The following is a 17,268-nucleotide window of genomic DNA, read 5'->3' on the forward strand; positions in this document are numbered from 1 at the left end:
TTGTACTATCACTCTGCACTCCGCACATTTTACTTTTATGTGTTCTTAGTGCCAGGGATCAAATCCAGGGCCTCATACATGCAAGGCATGTGTTTTTTTGCTGAACCACATCCCTGGTCCCTCTTCACTTCTGGGGATGGGGGTGTAGATATACCCTGCAGAAATGGGGGAGTCACTCCCAGAGGTGCAAAGTCCCTGTATCCCTGTACTATATCTCTGGCCCCTTCCCCTTCCCTTTTTTTTTTTTTGGTCAGGGTGGAGTGGTTCCCACAGCTAACAGTGCTCAGGCCTTATTCCTGGTAGGGCTTTGGGTACTATATGGGGTGTCAGGAAGATGAGTCAACATGTGCAATGCAAAAAAAAAAAAAATCAGAAAAAATATTTTTAACATATTCAATATCTTGAACATATGCAATATCACTCTGGTATCTCTCCACCTCCATCACTTTTGTGTTAGCCACTGGCCTACAAATGTCTCTTATTTATGTTTTGCAGTGCCAGGGATCACACATGTAAGACATTAATTTGTTCTACCACCCAGTCACATCCTGGTCTACCATTTTTTGGTTTTCAGACTGTGACTGGCTGTGCTCAGGACTTACTCCTTACTAGACACTCAAAAATTACTTCTGGAAGGACTTGGGGAACCATTGTATAGCTGGGGCAGGCTGTCTGTAAGACAAGACATTACCTTACACACTATGCTATCTCTCCAGTCCCTGGCCCACCATTTTCAATATAAAGTTTTTACTCTAATACCTCCATCATTTCACTGCACTCTAAAATTTGACAAATCCATATATAGTCTTGAAAAATACAGTATTCTCCTGTGCTTTTATTTATTTTGGGGTTTGGGGCCACATCCAGCAACATCCAGGGGTTACTCCTGGCTCTGAACTCAGAATTCGCTCTTGGCAGGCTTGGGGGACCATCTAGGATGCTGCATATTGAACCCAGTCTGTCCAGCTATGCTATCTCTCCGGCTTTTTTTAATTTTTTATTTTTAATTATGAGAACAATGATGCAAAGAGGACAAGGTAAAGTTACAGTGAAAGGACAATTGCCCATAAACAGAGTTCTCAGAAGAAATCCCCTTGCTGACGCCTAAATATTGAACTTACAGTCAAAGAACATTAAGAAAAATAATGCAGAACCCATGTACAATTACTTTGTCCACAAGTCCCCAGATTGTAGTACATTATAAAATTTCTCAGCAGTACACAAAGCAACCTAAAGCCACGAGATTTATGTGACTCCTTAAACATTGAAGGCATAGTATTTTTTTATATTTTCATGCACATACATATTAGTTTAAGTTAACTCAAAAATTTAAGAGTTTTTTTTTAAGGGTTAGTCAAAAGGGCACAGTAAAAACAGTGTAAAGAGTGGCAAATATTGTTTGCATAGGCCCACCAAAATATGGGGGACATGGAAAGGAAAAGTCTTGGCCTAAATACAAGGAGACCCCTACCCCTGAAGTTTCCTGGCATAAGACCAACTCTAGGCTCCAGGCAAACTAGTTTATTCAATCCAAGTCATTGTCTGTAGTGCCAATACAGTTTTATTTTTCACGCAGTCCTATTGTTGGCATCAGGTTTCTGTATTAAAGATCCTGGAATCTGCACATCCTACATTGAAGTCAGGCTGGTGTGGAGTATCCTCTAGTTTCACCTCACAATTAAGGGGCAATACAGAAAGCCCTGTCCAGTAAGCAGGTCATTGTTGTTGTTAAGTCTTCTCAGTGTTAAGGGAAGTCTCTTTTGAGTAGGTCGATGTCAGAGCAGTGGTTGGGTCTTCCCTGGTAGAGGATTGCCTCCAGGTGATGTTATAGACAACCTTGGACGTTTCGTAGATGTCTTCTCTAGATCAGGGGTGAATGGAGAATGCCCATTCTTCTGAGGACTGTGCCAGGTCTTTATGTCAATGTTCAGGGTGTAAGGTCCCATTGCACTACAAGATTTGTGTGTTCCCATCTCTATTAGATAAGAACTTATTTGTATGTATAGTATTTTCCCGTTTTAGTGTGCCTATGCAAACAAGAAATAAAGCCACGTGGCATTATCAGAGTATATGGGGGCGTAAGAACACGTCCAACAATACCCATGACTGGGTTCAAACATAAGCATTAAACTTAGAGATTCTTTCACACCAAATTCCATATTGAACAGTTCACAAAGAGAAGATAAAAAAAAAGGGGGGGGGATTGTCACTGTATAAGAGAATATTCAGCAAAAGTTATAGCCGTCAAAAAAAACACACATAAAACGTTGAAAAGACATATGTGTCCGGGCCTGGAGAGATAGCACAGCGGCGTTTGCCTTGCAAGCAGCTGATCCAGGACCAAAGGTGGTTGGTTCGAATCCTGGTGTCCCATATGGTCCCGTCCCCACCCCCCACCCCCCCCACCCCCCGTGCCTGCCAGGAGCTATTTCTGAGCAGACAGCCAGGAGTAACCCCTGAGCACCGCCGGGTGTGGCACCCCCCCCCCCAAAAAAAAAGACATATGTGTCCTTTCTATGCCTTTTGGAATAGTTGGGTGGGTGTTAACTCCAGGAAACCACTTGGTCTGTGACTTAGGACTCTACCGTACTTAAGTTAAAAAGGGTAAATGAAGAGTAATGATGATAGGGGTTAAGAGAGTTAAAGAGGGGCCCGGAGAGATAGCACAGCGGCGTTTGCCTTGCAAGCAGCTGATCCAGGACCAAAGGTGGTTGGTTCGAATCCCGGTGTCCCATATGGTCCCCCGTGCCTGCCAGGAGCTATTTCTGAGCAGACAGCCAGGAGTAACCCCTGAGCACCGCCAGGTGTGGCCCAAAAACCAAAAAGAAAAAAAAGGAAAAAAAAAGAGAGTTAAAGAGAAAAATGATCTTTTGTAGGGGTGTGTGAAAGGGCAGAGTACAAAATGGACATTCTGCATACATAAAAACATAATTCAATGATAGTACTATTAATTAAATCCCTGAGCGCTGTCGGATGTTGCCCAAAAAAACCCAAACAAAACAAAAGACAAAAATTTCAGTATCAGGGGCTGGAGCAGTGGCACAGCGGGTAGGGCATTTGCCATGCACGTGGCTGACCTAGGAAGGACCATAATTCAATCCCCCGGTGTCCTATATGGTCCCCCAAGCCAGGAGCAATTTCTGAGCACATAGCCAGGAGTAACCACAGCATCACTGGGTGTGGCCCCCCAAAAATTTTAGGGGCTGGAGCTATGGCACAAGTAATAGGGCATTTGCCTTGTACGTGCTGACCTAGTACGGACTGTGGTTCTATCCCCCAGCATCCCATATGGTCCCTCAAGCCAGGGGCGATTTCTGAGTGCATAGCCAGGAGTAAAGCCCTGAACATCACCAGGTGTGACCCACTCCTGGCGGGTACGAGGGACCATATAGGATGCCAAGATTCGAACCACCTTTGTTCCTGAGTCGATCACTTGCAAGGCAAACGCCCTACCACTGTGCTATCTTCCGGCCCCTTGATACTGAAATTGTGTGGGTTTTTTTTTTTGGTTTTGATTTGCCAGGAGCTATTTTTCATTTGTTTGTTTGGGACACATCCAATGGTACTCAGGGCCTACTCCAGGGATCTCTTCTGCTGAGGCTCCAAGTACAATGTGTGGTGCCAGGCATCAAACTGGCGTTGGCTACATGCAAGGCAAGTACATTAGCTGCTGTACTTATCTTTCAGCCTTCCAAGGTTTTGTGTGTGTGTGTGTGTGTGTGTGTGTGTGTGTGTGTGTGTTGTGATGTGGTGTGGAGTGTGTGTATATGAGCATTAATTGGTGGTGGTTCAAGCCCTCACTCACCCAATGAAACTTGCTTCTGAGTTTTATGCATGCAAGGGATGCACATTACCACTGAGTCATTTATGTGCCTGAGCTGGTTCTTTTCCCTTTGGGAGGAAAGTAATCCCCCTCAAGTGTGATCAGAAAGCCCAGGGGCTCCTTCTAGAGCAGGGGTCTCAAACTCAATTTACCTGGGGGCCGCAGGAGGCAAAGTCAGGGTGATCCTTGAGTGCAAAGTCAGTAGTAAGCCTTTTTTTTTTTTTTTTTTTTTTTTTGGTTTTTGGGTCACACCCGGCGGTGCTCAGGGGTTACTCCTGGCTCTATGCTCAGAAATCGCTCCTGGCAGGCACAGGGGACCATATGGGACACCGGGATTCGAACCAACCACCTTTGGTCCTGGATCAGCTGCTTGCAAGGCAAACGCCGCTGTGCTATCTCTCCGGGCCCAGTAGTAAGCCTTGAACTGAACATCGGGGGGTGTGACCCAAACAACTAAAACAAAACAAAACAAAAAAAGATTCCTCTAGGGCAGGGCCACAAAATGTTGTACAGAGGGCCACAAATGGCCCGCAGGTCATGAGTTTGAGACCCCTGTTCTAGAGATTCTTGGCAAAAGTGCAACGAGAGGGCCTGAGGATGAGTTGAGAGGGTTGGTTCTGGGGATTATCAGACTGCACCCTACGGTGAAGGAGTTAGTTCTTAAAATATATTTAACTTCACTAAGAAATGCTGTTACCCAGAAAGCTGAGAACTGAAATCATCATTCCTAGTTTGACCATAAGTGCAGGAAAATTCCAGTTTCCTCATTCTTAGAGTATGAGGTATCTAACTTAAAATGTGTAGAGAAATAACAAGTCCTCCCACAAACATTCTTTTCTGGGATGAGCTCAGTGGTCGAGCCCTCCTTGTAGGCACAACTCCTAACTGCTGAGTGTGATCCTGGTAACAGCAATGCATTGTGGTCTCGCAACAATGCAACAACAACAAATGGGGGTGAAGGGGGTCATTGCACTTTGCCATTTAGCTGCCTTTTTTTTTTTAAATAGAAATGAATTGAGCATTATGCATGGATAATTTCTGGAACCTCTGCATTCAAAAATTGCTCCTGTCTGGGCTCAGGTATATGGGGCAAGGCAAGTGAAGTGGCCTACCCACTATACTGTCTCTGTAGCCCTACTATATAAACTTCTTGCATGAATAACTTTAACTACTAACAAAAGAACTTTTCTGGGATCTTCTGACAAAATTTTTGTTCATCTTAAAATGCTTTCTCTTCTGGGCCGGAAGCTTTTCTTCTGCTTTCTCATATTTTCCCACAAGCAGTGCCAGGAGTGATCACTGAGTGCAGAGCAATGAGTAATCACTGAGCATAGCCCAAAACAAAACAAAACAAAAAACAATTTAATTTAAAAAATAACAAGGATTGGGGCTGGAGAGATAGCACAGCGGTAGCGCCTTTGCCTTACAAGCGCTACCCAGGACCAATGATGGTTCGAACCCCGGCATCCCAGATGGTCCCCCCCCCCCCCCCCCCCCCCCGTGCCTGCCAGGAGTGATTTCTGAGCAGAGAGCTAGGAGTAATCCCTGAGTGTTGCTGGGTGTGGCCCAAAAACAAACAAACAAACAAACAACAAGGATGGCCCAAACAAAACAAAACAAAAAACAACTTAGTTAAAAAAAAAAAATAATAAAGGGCCCGGAGAGATAGCACAGTGGCGTTTGCCTTGCAAGCAGCCAATCTAGGACCAAAGATGGTTGGTTCGAATCCCGGTGTCCCATATGGTCCCCCGTGCCTGCCAGGAGCGATTTCTGAGCAGACAGTCAGGAGTAACCCCTGAGCACCGCTGGGTGAGGCCCAAAACCAAAAAAAAAAAAAAAAAAAATAATAAGGATGGGGCCGGACCAGTTGCGCAAGCAGTAGGGCGTTTGCCTAGCATGTACTAACCTAGAACGGACCATGGTTTGATCCCCTGGCATTCCAGATGGTCCCCCAATCCAGAGCGATTTCTGGGGGCCGGAGAGATAGCACAGAGGCGTTTGCCTTGCAAGCAGCCGATCCAAGACATAAGGTGGTTGATTCGAATCCCGGCGTCCCATATGGTCCCCCGTGCCTGCCAGGAGCGATTTCTGAGCAGATAGCCAGGAGTAACCCCTGAGCACCACTGGGTGTGGCAAAAAAAACCCAAAAAAACAAACAAACAACAACAGAAGCAATTTCCGAGTGCATAGCCAGGAATAACCCCTCAGCATCACAGGATGTGGCCCACAACCAAAAAAAAAGGAGGGGCCAGAGCAATAGCATAGTGGTAGGGCTTTTGCCTTGCACCCTGCCGACCCAGGATGGACCAGATTCAATCCCATATGGTACACTGAGCCTGTCAGGAATGATTTCTGAGTGCAGAGCCAGGAGTAACACCTGAGTGCCGCTGAGTGTGACCCAAAAAACAAACAAAAAAAAAAGGAGATGGGGAGTCTACTTTTTATTCTTTTTTAATTACCCATTACCAAACAATTTTTAAATTTAAAAAGAGAATTGGGGTCAGAGTGTGCTATCACTGTGTGCTGTCACTGTGCTATCATTCCAGCCCCACTCAAAAATTTTAAATAAGGGGCCAGAGAGACAGCACAGTGCTACGTTTGCCTTGCATGCAGCCAACCCAGGATAGACAGTGGTTTGAATCCTGGCATCCCATATAGTTGCTGGTGCCTGCCAGAAACTATTTCTGAGTGCAGAGCCAGGAGTAACCCCTGAATACCGCCAGGTGTGACCCCAAAACAAACAAGCAAAAAAAATAATTAATTAAATTACAAAAGATTAATGGAAAAGAAAAAATGTAAACAATACCTAAACCCTCGAATGACCTGTTTGTACCTGGTAACAACCTTCAATCACATCTTCCTCCAACCCCAGTTCTTTTGGAGTGTGATTATCAACAACTTCCTGACCTTCAAAGAGAATCCAGAGTGAATTCACTGAACTCCCTGTATTGACAGGAAGATTCTTTGTGTTTCTTGAGATGTGAGATCATTTTTTTTTTTTTTTGTGGTTTTTGGGTCACACCCGGCAGTGCTCAGGGGTTATTCCTGGCTCCACGCTCAGAAATTGCTCCTGGCAGGCACGGGGGACCATATGGGACACCGGGATTCGAACTGATGACCTCCTGCATGAAAGGCAAACGCCCCACCTCCATGCTATCTCTCCAGTGAGATCATTTTTACTTTCAGATGAATCTCACTGTTATCCTGTCCAATAACTTTTATTTTTTTTGGGGGGCACACCTGGTGGTGCTCAGGGGTTACTCCTGGCTTTGTGCTCAGAAATTATTCCTGGTAGGTTCATGGGACCGTATGGAAGGCTGGGGATTGAACCCGGGTTGGCCATGTGCAAGGCAAACGCCCTACCATTTTGCCATCACTCCAGCCCCCTCAGTCCAATAACTTCTGAGTTTTATGAATTCTCCTTCCTTTTTATCCCCAAGTTCTCAGATGCAGGTTTTGTCTCTTGAACCGACAAGGTGGCTCCACCTGGGGTCTCTGAACAGTGGCAGCTGCAGTGGGAACTTGCTCTGAGGTTTACCTATTTTTCTTTCTTTTTAGTTTGTCTTTTTATTTTGGGGTTGGGGAACACACCGGTATACTCAGGGCTTACTCCTGACTGTAGGAGGAATTATTCCTGGCGAATGCTCAGGGGCTATATGGGATGCTAGAGATCGAACCGATTACATACAAGGCAAATGCACTATCCCTCCCTCCCTCCCTCCTCCCTCCCTCGTTCCCTCCCTCCCTTCCTTCTTTCCTTCCTTCCTTCCTTCCCTTTCTTTTCTTGAGAAGTAAAATCATTTTTGATTTGTTTTGTTTTTAGAACACACCCAGTGATGCTCAGGGGTTACTCCTGGTGCTGTGCTCAGGGGTCATTCCTGTCAGTGCTAGAGGGACCATCTGGGATGTCGGGGATCAAACCTGAGTCAGCTGTGTGCAAAGCAAACACCCTATCCGATGTATTTATCTCTCTGTCCTAAAGTAAAGTAGTTTTATTTAAAGAAATTTACTTAGAGAAATATGGGGAAGGGAGTGAGAAGAGAGGAGTTCATCATGAGAGAACACAAACTTCACCAGAAGGGAAAACTGAGAATGACTATTTTTATTTATTTTTCAAATAAGCCAGGGGCAGAGGAGGTCACAGGTAATGTATGCATATTTTGAAAAACTATTTATTTGTAAATGTACTTATAGTACAAGGGTTAAGGTTTTTGCCTTAGGTGAACCAACTCCAGTTTGATCCCTGGCACTTCATACAATCCCCTGATTACCACCAGGAGTGAACCCTGAACACAAAACCAAGAGTAATCTCTGAGTACTGTTGGATGTGATCCAACACCACCCCCTCAATTTTTATTTTATTTTATTTTTGTTTTTTGGGCCACACCTGTCCTGGGTTGGCTTTGTGCAAGGCAAACATCCTACCACTGTGCTATCTCTCTGACCCCTGTAAATTTTATTTTTCAATTTTATTTATATTTGTTTTGGGACCACACCCAACAATTCTCAGAGATTACTCCTGTCTCTGTGCTCAGAAATTATTTCTGGCAAGTACAGGGGTGGGTGGGTGGGTTGGACCATATAGGATGCCAGGGATCTTGGACCAGCCACGTGCAAGGCAAGTGCCTTACCCTCTATAATATTGCTCTAGCCCCATAAAACTGTAATTTTAAATGAAGTATTCAGTGAAGAGATGCTATTGAATAAAAAAAAAAAAAAATCCAGGGGCCGGGCGGTGGCGCTGGAGGTAAGGTGCCTGCCTTGCCTGCGCTAGCCTAGGACGGACCAAGGTTCGATCCCCCGGCGTCCCATATGGTCCCCCAAGAAGCCAGGAGCAACTTCTGAGCGCATAGCCAGGAGTAACCCCTGAGCGTCACAGGGTGTGGCCCAAAAAAAACAAAAAACAAAAAAAATCCAAAGGCAAGAGAGAGGAAGTGGGTTGATGAATAAACAGGAAGGGTTGTGAATGTAGTGGTACTGGAGCAGAGATGGGAATGAAAGCTGGGAAGCTGGTTACCAAAGCAGGAGCTTCACCATGTGGATGGATGTGAAACAGGGATGAAGTTTAATGTGGAGCACTTGCCCACAGATTTAAAGGCCTTCGGAAATGGTACAGAGGTTAGGGTACATGCAAGGCATGTGCCTGACCCTAGTTCAATCCCTGGCACCACATGACTTCACAAGCACACCAGCTGTAGTCCTGATGGTCCCTGGCACCAGAATCCAAGCAGCACGGCATCTACAGGCTCCATGTTTCAATCACTGGCTCCAATGGAGGAGAATTCCTGAAGTGGCCCCTGGGCTCTTGAGCACAGTTTATGAGGTTAAAAAAAGATGAACTTTATAGGGGAAATATAGTCATTTATGAATAGAAAGGTATTTTATTCCCCCAAATGGTCAAGAAACTTGGTTCTGGGTGTTCTTTTGCCATGCTTTGATGGTTTGTACACTCTGTATTTGCCTCTTCAAATAATTTTGGATGACTTTTACATGACCGCATTATTGTTTTCATAAGTGGTAGTTTTAAGAACTGGAAATAACGAAACGTTCCAGTAGACAGAAATGCCCTGCCATTTGTCCTTAGTAACACAGCTACATGCCTTCCCAAACATTGGTGGAAAAGTACCACTGTGAGAAACAGTAAATGTTAAAAAATATTTTTATATCTGACAGAAAGCCAAAGAGAGAGGCCTGAAGAGATGACACAGAGATTAAGGTGCTGTATTGAATATGACTGATCCTGGTTTGATCCTCATTACCACATGCGGTCCCCTATGCACTGTCAGGAATGATTCCTGAGTAGAGCCAGAGTAAGTCTTTTTTTTTAAGCAGTTTATTTATTTATTGCTTGATTTTTGGGCCACACCCAGCGATGCTCAAGGGTTACTCCTGGCTCTGCGCTCAGAAATCGGTCCTGGCAGGCTCTGGGGACAACATGGGATGCCAGGAATTGAACCAGGTCCGTCTCGGGTAGGCCACATGTAAAGCAAATGCCCTACGGCTGTGCTCTCTCTCCAGCCCCCATAAGTCTTAAGCATAGACAGGTGTAGCCCCACCCCACCCCAAAAAAGTGATCGGGCTACTGTTTGTTTAAGGTTTGTGTATTTTGTTGTTGTTGTTATTGTTTGTTTTGGGGCCACTCAGTAACACTCAGGAATTGCTCCTAACTATGCACTCAGAAATTACTCCTGGGGGCCAGAGAGACAGCACAATGGTAGGGCATTTGCCTTGCATGCAGCTGACCCTGGATGAATGGTGGTTCAAATTCCAGCATCCCATATGGTCCCTCATGCCTGCCAGGAATGATTTCTGAGTGTAGAGCTAGGAGTAACCCCTGAACGCTGCCAGGTGTGGCCCAAAAACCAATAAAAAAAATTACTCCTGGTAGGCTTGAGGTACCATCCCAGGATTGAACCTGGGTTGGCTGCATACAAGGCAAATGCCATCATTGCTGTGCTAAACCTCCGGCCATGTGGTTTTCGTGTTGTTGTTGTTTGTTTGTTCTGGGGCCACAACACACACTGTAGTTGTCAGGGCTTACTCAGTGAATAGAACGTACATGTACAGTATTTACCCTCTCCAATAAACTAATACTCAGGCCCTTGTTTTTAAACTTGATTTCTATAGTTCAAGTTAATTATAGAAGGAAAAATCCTCTTCTATGTGTGTGTGAAGATTTCCTCCCCTTTTTTTCTCTTTTCTATCTGGTGGAGGGTGTATTTTGCATTGTTCAGGGCTACTCCTGTCTCAATGCTTGGAGGTCGTTCCCAGTGGCATTCAGGAGGCCATGCATGCTGGAGACTGCACCCGTGCTTTTTTCATGAAGTTTGTCCTCTCCAGCGTTATGAGCATTTCCTCAGCTCTTCCCCCTTATTTTTTTTTGGGGGGGGGGCACACCTGGTAACGCTCAGGGGTTACTCCTAGCTCTGCGCTCAAAAATCGCTCCTGGTTGGGGCCGGAGCAGTGGCACAAGGTATAAGGCATCTGTCTTGATGGTGCTAGCCTAGTATGGACCTCAGTTCGATCCCCCATCATCCCATGTGGTCCCCCAGGCCAGGAGCGATTTCTGAGCACATAGCCAGGAGTAACCCCTGGGTACCACCAGGTGTGGCCAAAAACAAAACAAAACAAAAAAACACAAAAAAGAAATCGCTCCTGGCACCAGGGGAATTGAACAGCGGTCTGTTCTAGGCTAGCTTGGGCAAAGCAGACATCTTATTGCTTGCACCACCACTTTGGCCCCTCCCCTTGTTTTTTTTTTTTTTGTTTCAATAACAGGGGCTGTATGCATACTATGTTATGGTGCTGGCAGGCTCTTCTCTCTCTCTCTCTCTCTCTCTCTCTCTCTCTCTCTCTCTCTCTCTCTCTCTCCTCTCCTCTCTCTCTCTCTCTCTCTCTCTCTCTCTCTAACATACACAGACTAGAATTAACTATAATGAAGAAAATGGAAAATGGAAGTGGCAAATGTGAAAGGGAATTTTAGAAATTCAATGGGGGCTGGCGCGGTAGCACTAGAGGTAAGGTGTCTGCCTTGCTAGCACTAGCCTAGGACAGACCACGGTTCTATCCCCCGGCATCCCATATGGTCCCCCAAGCCAGGAGCGACTTCTGAGCGCATAGCCAGGAGTAACCCCTGAGCATTACTGGGTATGGCCCAAAAACCAAAAAAAAAAAAAAAAATTTTCAATGAATGAAAGGTTGAAAGAAGAGTACAAGGGTTAAGGCACCTGTCTTACACAAAGCCAACCTAGATTTGATCCCAGGCCCTGCATATGGTCTCCAGAGTTTCATCAGGAGTTATACCTGATCAGAGCCAGGAGTAAGCTCTAAACACCGCTGGGGGCGGGGGGCAGTGAGGTGGCGCTAGAGGTAAGGTGTCTGCCTTGCAAGCGCTAGCCAAGGAAGGACCTCGGTTCGATCCCCCGCTGTCCCATATGGTCCCCTCAAGCTAGGGGCAATTTCTGAGCGCTTAGTCAGGAGTAACCCCTGAGCATCAAATGGGGTTAAACAAGATAAACACCGCTGGGTGTGGCTAAAATAGTAAAAGAAAAAAATCAGTAAATGGGGGCCGGGAAGGTGGCGATAGAGGTAAGGTGTCTGCCTTGCAAGCGCACTAGCGCACTAGCGTAGGACAAACCTTGGTTCGATCCTCCGGCGTCCCATATGGTCCCGCCAAGCCAGGGGCGATTTCTGAGTGCATAGCCAGGAGTAATCCCTGAGCGTCAAACGGGTGTGGCCCAAAAACCAAAAAAAAAAAAAAAAAAATCAGTAAATGAGGGCTGGAGCCTGTGTACAGCAATTAGGGGGTTTGTCTTGCATGCAATCAACCTGGGTTTGATACCTAGCACACACATATAAACCCTGACACCGCCAGGAGTAATTTCTGAGATGCAGAGCCAAGAGTAACCTCAGTGGTAAGGTGTTTGCCTTGCAGGAGGTAGAACCGGCATCCCATATGGTCCCCCGAGCCTGCCAGGGGCGATTTCTGAGCAGGAGTAACCCCTGAGCACTGCCAGGTGTGGCCCAAAAGCAAAACAAAGAAAACAAAAAAAGAGTAACCTGTGAACATCACCGGGTATGGCACCAAAACAAACAAAAAAGTGAGCAAATATAGCATACCAAAATATACACTTACATTCAAGTTTATTGTTTTCCAATCACAAAATCAAAGTACATTCATTATTTAAGAGTGGAACATAAATGTGCTCGAGAAATTAATCTTCAAAACCTATTACTATTTTAGCAAATTTTCAAGTCAGTAGTCTTTTTCTATGTATTCTGAATACAGTTCAGATATTACTATTTATAGGATCTTATATATATCCACCTTGTTCAACCTAACTACATTTTTTCCCTCTACAAAAAATCCCCAAAACCTCTCCTTATAAACACCATTGTAACTGCAGAATAACAGCCCAACAAGAGATATACTGTAGTATATCAAAGCATTTTCCTATCCCCAGAGAGCCAAACAGATAACGTGTGTTAGTTAGGGTCCTCAGTTTCCTGGAAAGACTGTTCCTTCCAGCACAGGAAGGGACTACAGAAAGGCAAAGGAGTAGGGAATAGGACCACCGCAAGGCTCAGAGGTCTTGACCCAGCCGCTCCAGCTCATTGAGAAGGAAGTCCATATCTGCTGGGGTCAGCGCAGGGTTGGCCACAATCATGCGGAAAAAGTTGGCCCGGGTGCCATGCGGCTGGTAGCCAACCATCATGGAGCCCTCTTTCACCATGCGCTCCTTGAGGACAGGGGCCACCTGGGCAGACGGGGAGGGAGAGAGAGTTTCCATAGTAACCTTGCTGCTCCTGCCCCACCACCCCAAACCCCTATTCCCAGCACTCCATTCTTTTTTTGTTTTGTTTTGTTTTTTGTTTTTTGGCCACACCCGGTGACACTCGGGTTATTCCTGGCCATGTGCTCAGCAGTCACTCCTGACTTGGAGGACCATATGGGACGCCGGGGGATTGAACCGAGGTCCGTCCTAGGCTAGCACTGGCAAGGCAAACACCTTATCTCTAGCGCCACCGGGCCAGCCCCACCAGCACTCCATTCTGTCCCTGAAACTTTCTATTTCATATCACTGAATTCCCCACAAGAGACCCCACAGTGGAGTCTGTGTATGACCTACTGGTGACTTCACCTCTAATACCTCTCTGTTATCTTTGTAGAAATATACTTTATTTCCCATCCCCTAATGCACAATAAAGAAGACAAATTGGTGTGTTAGTCCTAGAATCCTTATTCCCCACTCAGGATATGTCATGCCCCTGATAGCCTGCAGAGGGCAGATCCACTCAGAACTACAAATGCATCCAGAGGAACCCGCTTACCTTAGCCAGCTTTTCATGGTAATCAGGACTCCCCTTCTTGCCCCGAAGACTGGGGGGCACAAACCAGAAACACACATTGACAAACTCAGGCTGAAAGGGATGAGGCAGGGAAAGGTGTGAGTCTAGGGGGTCAGTTCCTCATGGCCCTTTTTACCATTTAGGTCAAACACACAAGCCTAGGGGGTCCAGTTCCTCACGGCCCTTTTTCCCATTTAGGTCACACATAGAGACACACACAGAGACACACAGACAGACAGACAGACAGACAGACAGACAGACACACACACACACAGAGTCATACCTCCATGACAAGCTCAAATCCTTCCCGCTTCTTCATCTCCTCCACCAGGTACCTGTAAACAGAGAAAAATCCCAGATGAAGGAAAGGCTGGGCTACAAAAACAAGAGATGTAAAGTATGTGCCGGAGAATGAGAGACTAGGAGGGGGCACAGAGGGTAAATGTCAGCAGAGGAACTGGGACCACCCACCACTCCTACCGGCTAAGGGCAAAGGCCTGGTCCACACGCAGCTCCAGCCCTTTGCTACCCAGAGCTTTCCACATGAGCCACAGCTTCAGACAGTCCACCCGGCGGCCACATTGCACCACCTTGTCACCTGTGTCCAGAGCCACGTCATAGAACTTGTCCTGCTGGAACAGGTAGCTGGCCTGGGAGCCGTGGCAGTGCTTGAGAAGGTTCTGCAGAGGTGCAGGGAGGCTGTCAGCCTCTCCCTGCAGCTCCTGCTGGGGCTACCTGGAAGGAACCTCTTGGCCCACATCAGATCTTTTTTTCCTAAAACCAGGCAGCACTAAGGGGGTGGCTGCAGGAAATCTGGATCCCACCCACCCACTCAACTCTAAAGATCTCCCAATACCCCAAGTTCTTCCCAAATTCAACTGGAATTCAACTCCTACTGGAAAATAGAATATGGGCCACTATACGGAAATATGGGTCATGGAGATGAGTGACAAAGCCCAATGAGGTAACAGACATTTAGCAGTAGAGAGGCTCATCAGAACACACTAGAGTTACCAGGCAGCCCCTCTGAGGTGGGCAAAAGAAGCCAAGTGAAGCCCAGGCAAGGCTGGGGGGCAGACCCACCGAGGTGTCCCGGAGAAGAAGGGCGGAGCACTGCAGGCCTGCAGTGAGGAGCTTGTGCGGATTCCAGGCCACAGAGTCAGCCCTACAATGAGTCAGGGGGAACTGGGTGGGCTGCCAACCAGAACACCCACATTTCCACCTCTTCAAGGCCTCACCCATTGCCAACACTCAGGAAGAATCCCCACTCTGACCCCTGGGCTCCCACCCCAGTCACCATCTCCATCTCCAGTTCCTCTCCCACCTCTCCTTCCCCATCTTTACCAAAGCCCCTGAGTCACAACTGTTCTCTAAATGAAGGTTTGAAAAGGCAAGACTGGTGGGGGTAGTGGACAGTTAGGGCATGGGGATGCGACATGTGCACCTCTGGATCCCAGCCAGGAGATGTCTGTGTGTCTTGGACAGCAGGACGCTCCCACCCCAAGCGGCCTGGGGAGTGGAAGGTCAAGGTCAGCCTCAGCCTCAGCTCAACCCAGCCCGCTCTCAGGCCTGGGCCCACTCACGTCCACGTGCAGCCACAGTCCATGCCGGTGGCACACATCAGCGATCTCCTCCAGGGGGTCGAAGGCCCCGAGCACAGTGGTGCCGGAGGTGGCACTGACCAGAAAGGGGACAGCACCCTGCACACAAGTAGAGGAAGAAGGTATGAGGCCCACTCAGAAGCTCCATGAAGCCTGGTGCTGGGCCCAGCATCAAACTCTTCTGAGTCTCACTTGGGCCCTTCTAACTGGCCAACAAATTACTGTCCCCTTTGAAGGACAGAGGATGATACAGATTAAAAGCGATTAAGAAACTCACTGTTGGTGGCTGGAACAATAGTATAGCAGGTGGGGCATTTGCCTTACATTTCATACAGCCAACCCAGGTTCAAGCACCCCATATAATCCCTAGAGCACCTCCAAGAGTGATTCCTGAGTGCAGAGCCAGAAGTAAGCCCTGAGCACAGCTGGGTGTGGCCAAAAATACTAAAACAAACAAATGAAACCTCACTATCAAGCTGAAACTTGAAACCTAGGTGGGTGGTGGGTGGTGGGACTGCCCTCCATGAAGGAGTCCCAGGTTTCAGCCCCAGCAATGCATGGTCCCTCCAGCATCACCAAACAAAACAGACCCTGAAAATCACTGAGTGTGGCACAAAATCAATGTCAAAACAAGTAAAATCAGGGAGATAGGGGCCGGAGCTAGCATAACTTTAAGGCATTTGCCTTGCACTCGGCCAATACAGGATGAACCCTGGTTCTAATTCCAGCATCCCATATGGTCCTCCAAGCCTGCCAGGTGCGACTTCTGAGTGCAGAGCCAGGAGTAACTTCTGAGTGCCGCGGGTGTGACCCAAAAACCAAAACCAAATAAGCAAAAAATTCTCAGGTCTCTCTGATGTTCAAAAATAGAACCTCCTTCAAATAACTGGGAGGCCAGAGTGATAGTACAGCAGGCAGGTGCTTGCTTTGCATACAGCTGACCTGGGTTTGGTTCCTGATATCCCAAATGGACCCCTGAACCCAAATAGAAGTTATCGATGAGTACAAAACCAGGAGTAAGCCCTGAGTACATACTGCTGTGGCTCAAAACAAACAAAAAAATTGGACTGATTGGGCCAGAATCTGCAGTACTGCACGTCAGGCATTAACCTTGCATGTGGCCAACAGATTCAATCCCTGGGATCCTAAAAGATCTCCAGAGCCCACTGGGAGCAATTCCTGCGTGCAAAGCTGGGAATAGGCCCTGAGCACCACCGAGTATGGCCCAGAAAAAAATTACTGGAGTAATATAGTACAGCAGGTAGAGCATTTGCCTTGCATGCATACAATCTAAGTTTGATCCCTGGTACCCACATGGTCCCAAGCCCTGCCAGAAATTATTCCTGGGCAAGGAGGAAGCACCTTGAGAACCACTGGTATAGTCCAAAAAATAAACAAACAAAAAAACTCTAGTATTATAGTGGAAGATCAAATTAATATTATAATTATATAATTATAATATATAATAATATAATTTTATTTGTGGGGCCGAAGAGAGCACAGTGGTTGGCATTTTCCTGGCACAAGGCTGACCCAGGACAGATGATGGTTCTATTCCTGGCATCCCAGATGGTCCCCTGAGCCTGCCAGGAGCGATTTCTGAGTGCAGAACCAGGAGTAACCCCTGAGCACCACCGGATGTGACCCAAAAATAAATAAATAAATAAAAGCATCAAAGTTATTGAAAAATAAATTTATTTGTGTGGTTTATGGTAGTGCTCAAGGACTTCTGGCTCAAGGTTCATAGGACTGGAGCACATATTTTGCATGTGGTAGGCTCAGTGGTTTGGCCCTCACTATTACATTGTCCTTGACCTCTGAGCACCAAATCAGAAATAGTTCTGATCGGGGCTGGAGAGATAGCATGGAGGTAAGGCGTTTACCTTTCATGTAGAAGGTCATCGGTTGGAATCCCGGTGTCCCATATGGTCCCCCCGTGCCTGCCAGGAGCAATTTCTGAGCACGGAGCCAGGAAAAACCCCTGAACACTGCCGG

The 17,268-nt window shown here is 46.8% G+C and overlaps 1 protein-coding gene and 1 pseudogene across 4 annotated transcripts in view; both read right to left on the minus strand.

Annotated features, from left to right (window-relative positions):
• Nucleotides 1–6,629: 6,629 nt before the first annotated feature.
• On the minus strand, nt 6,630–9,075 carry LOC126022124 (small ubiquitin-related modifier 1-like; annotated as a pseudogene).
• Nucleotides 9,076–12,685: 3,610 nt separating this feature from the next.
• The window catches only part of CSAD (cysteine sulfinic acid decarboxylase), a 44,005-nt gene continuing 39,422 nt past the window's right edge, over nt 12,686–17,268 (minus strand). For all 4 annotated transcript variants that reach the window (XM_049783430.1, XM_049783428.1, XM_049783429.1 and 1 more), the window contains 7 exons: nt 15,256–15,372; nt 15,117–15,181; nt 14,756–14,837; nt 14,153–14,352; nt 13,956–14,007; nt 13,655–13,744; nt 12,686–13,080 (listed from right to left, as the gene is read on the minus strand). In XM_049783430.1, coding sequence (XP_049639387.1) covers nt 12,907–13,080; nt 13,655–13,744; nt 13,956–14,007; nt 14,153–14,352; nt 14,756–14,837; nt 15,117–15,181; nt 15,256–15,372 — 780 coding nt within the window. In that variant the 3' untranslated portion in view covers nt 12,686–12,906. The remainder of the gene's footprint in view (nt 13,081–13,654; nt 13,745–13,955; nt 14,008–14,152; nt 14,353–14,755; nt 14,838–15,116; nt 15,182–15,255; nt 15,373–17,268) is intronic.

The sequence above is a fragment of the Suncus etruscus genome, chromosome 11 (genome assembly GCF_024139225.1).
Source record: "Suncus etruscus isolate mSunEtr1 chromosome 11, mSunEtr1.pri.cur, whole genome shotgun sequence".
Classification (NCBI taxonomy): domain Eukaryota; kingdom Metazoa; phylum Chordata; class Mammalia; order Eulipotyphla; family Soricidae; genus Suncus; species Suncus etruscus.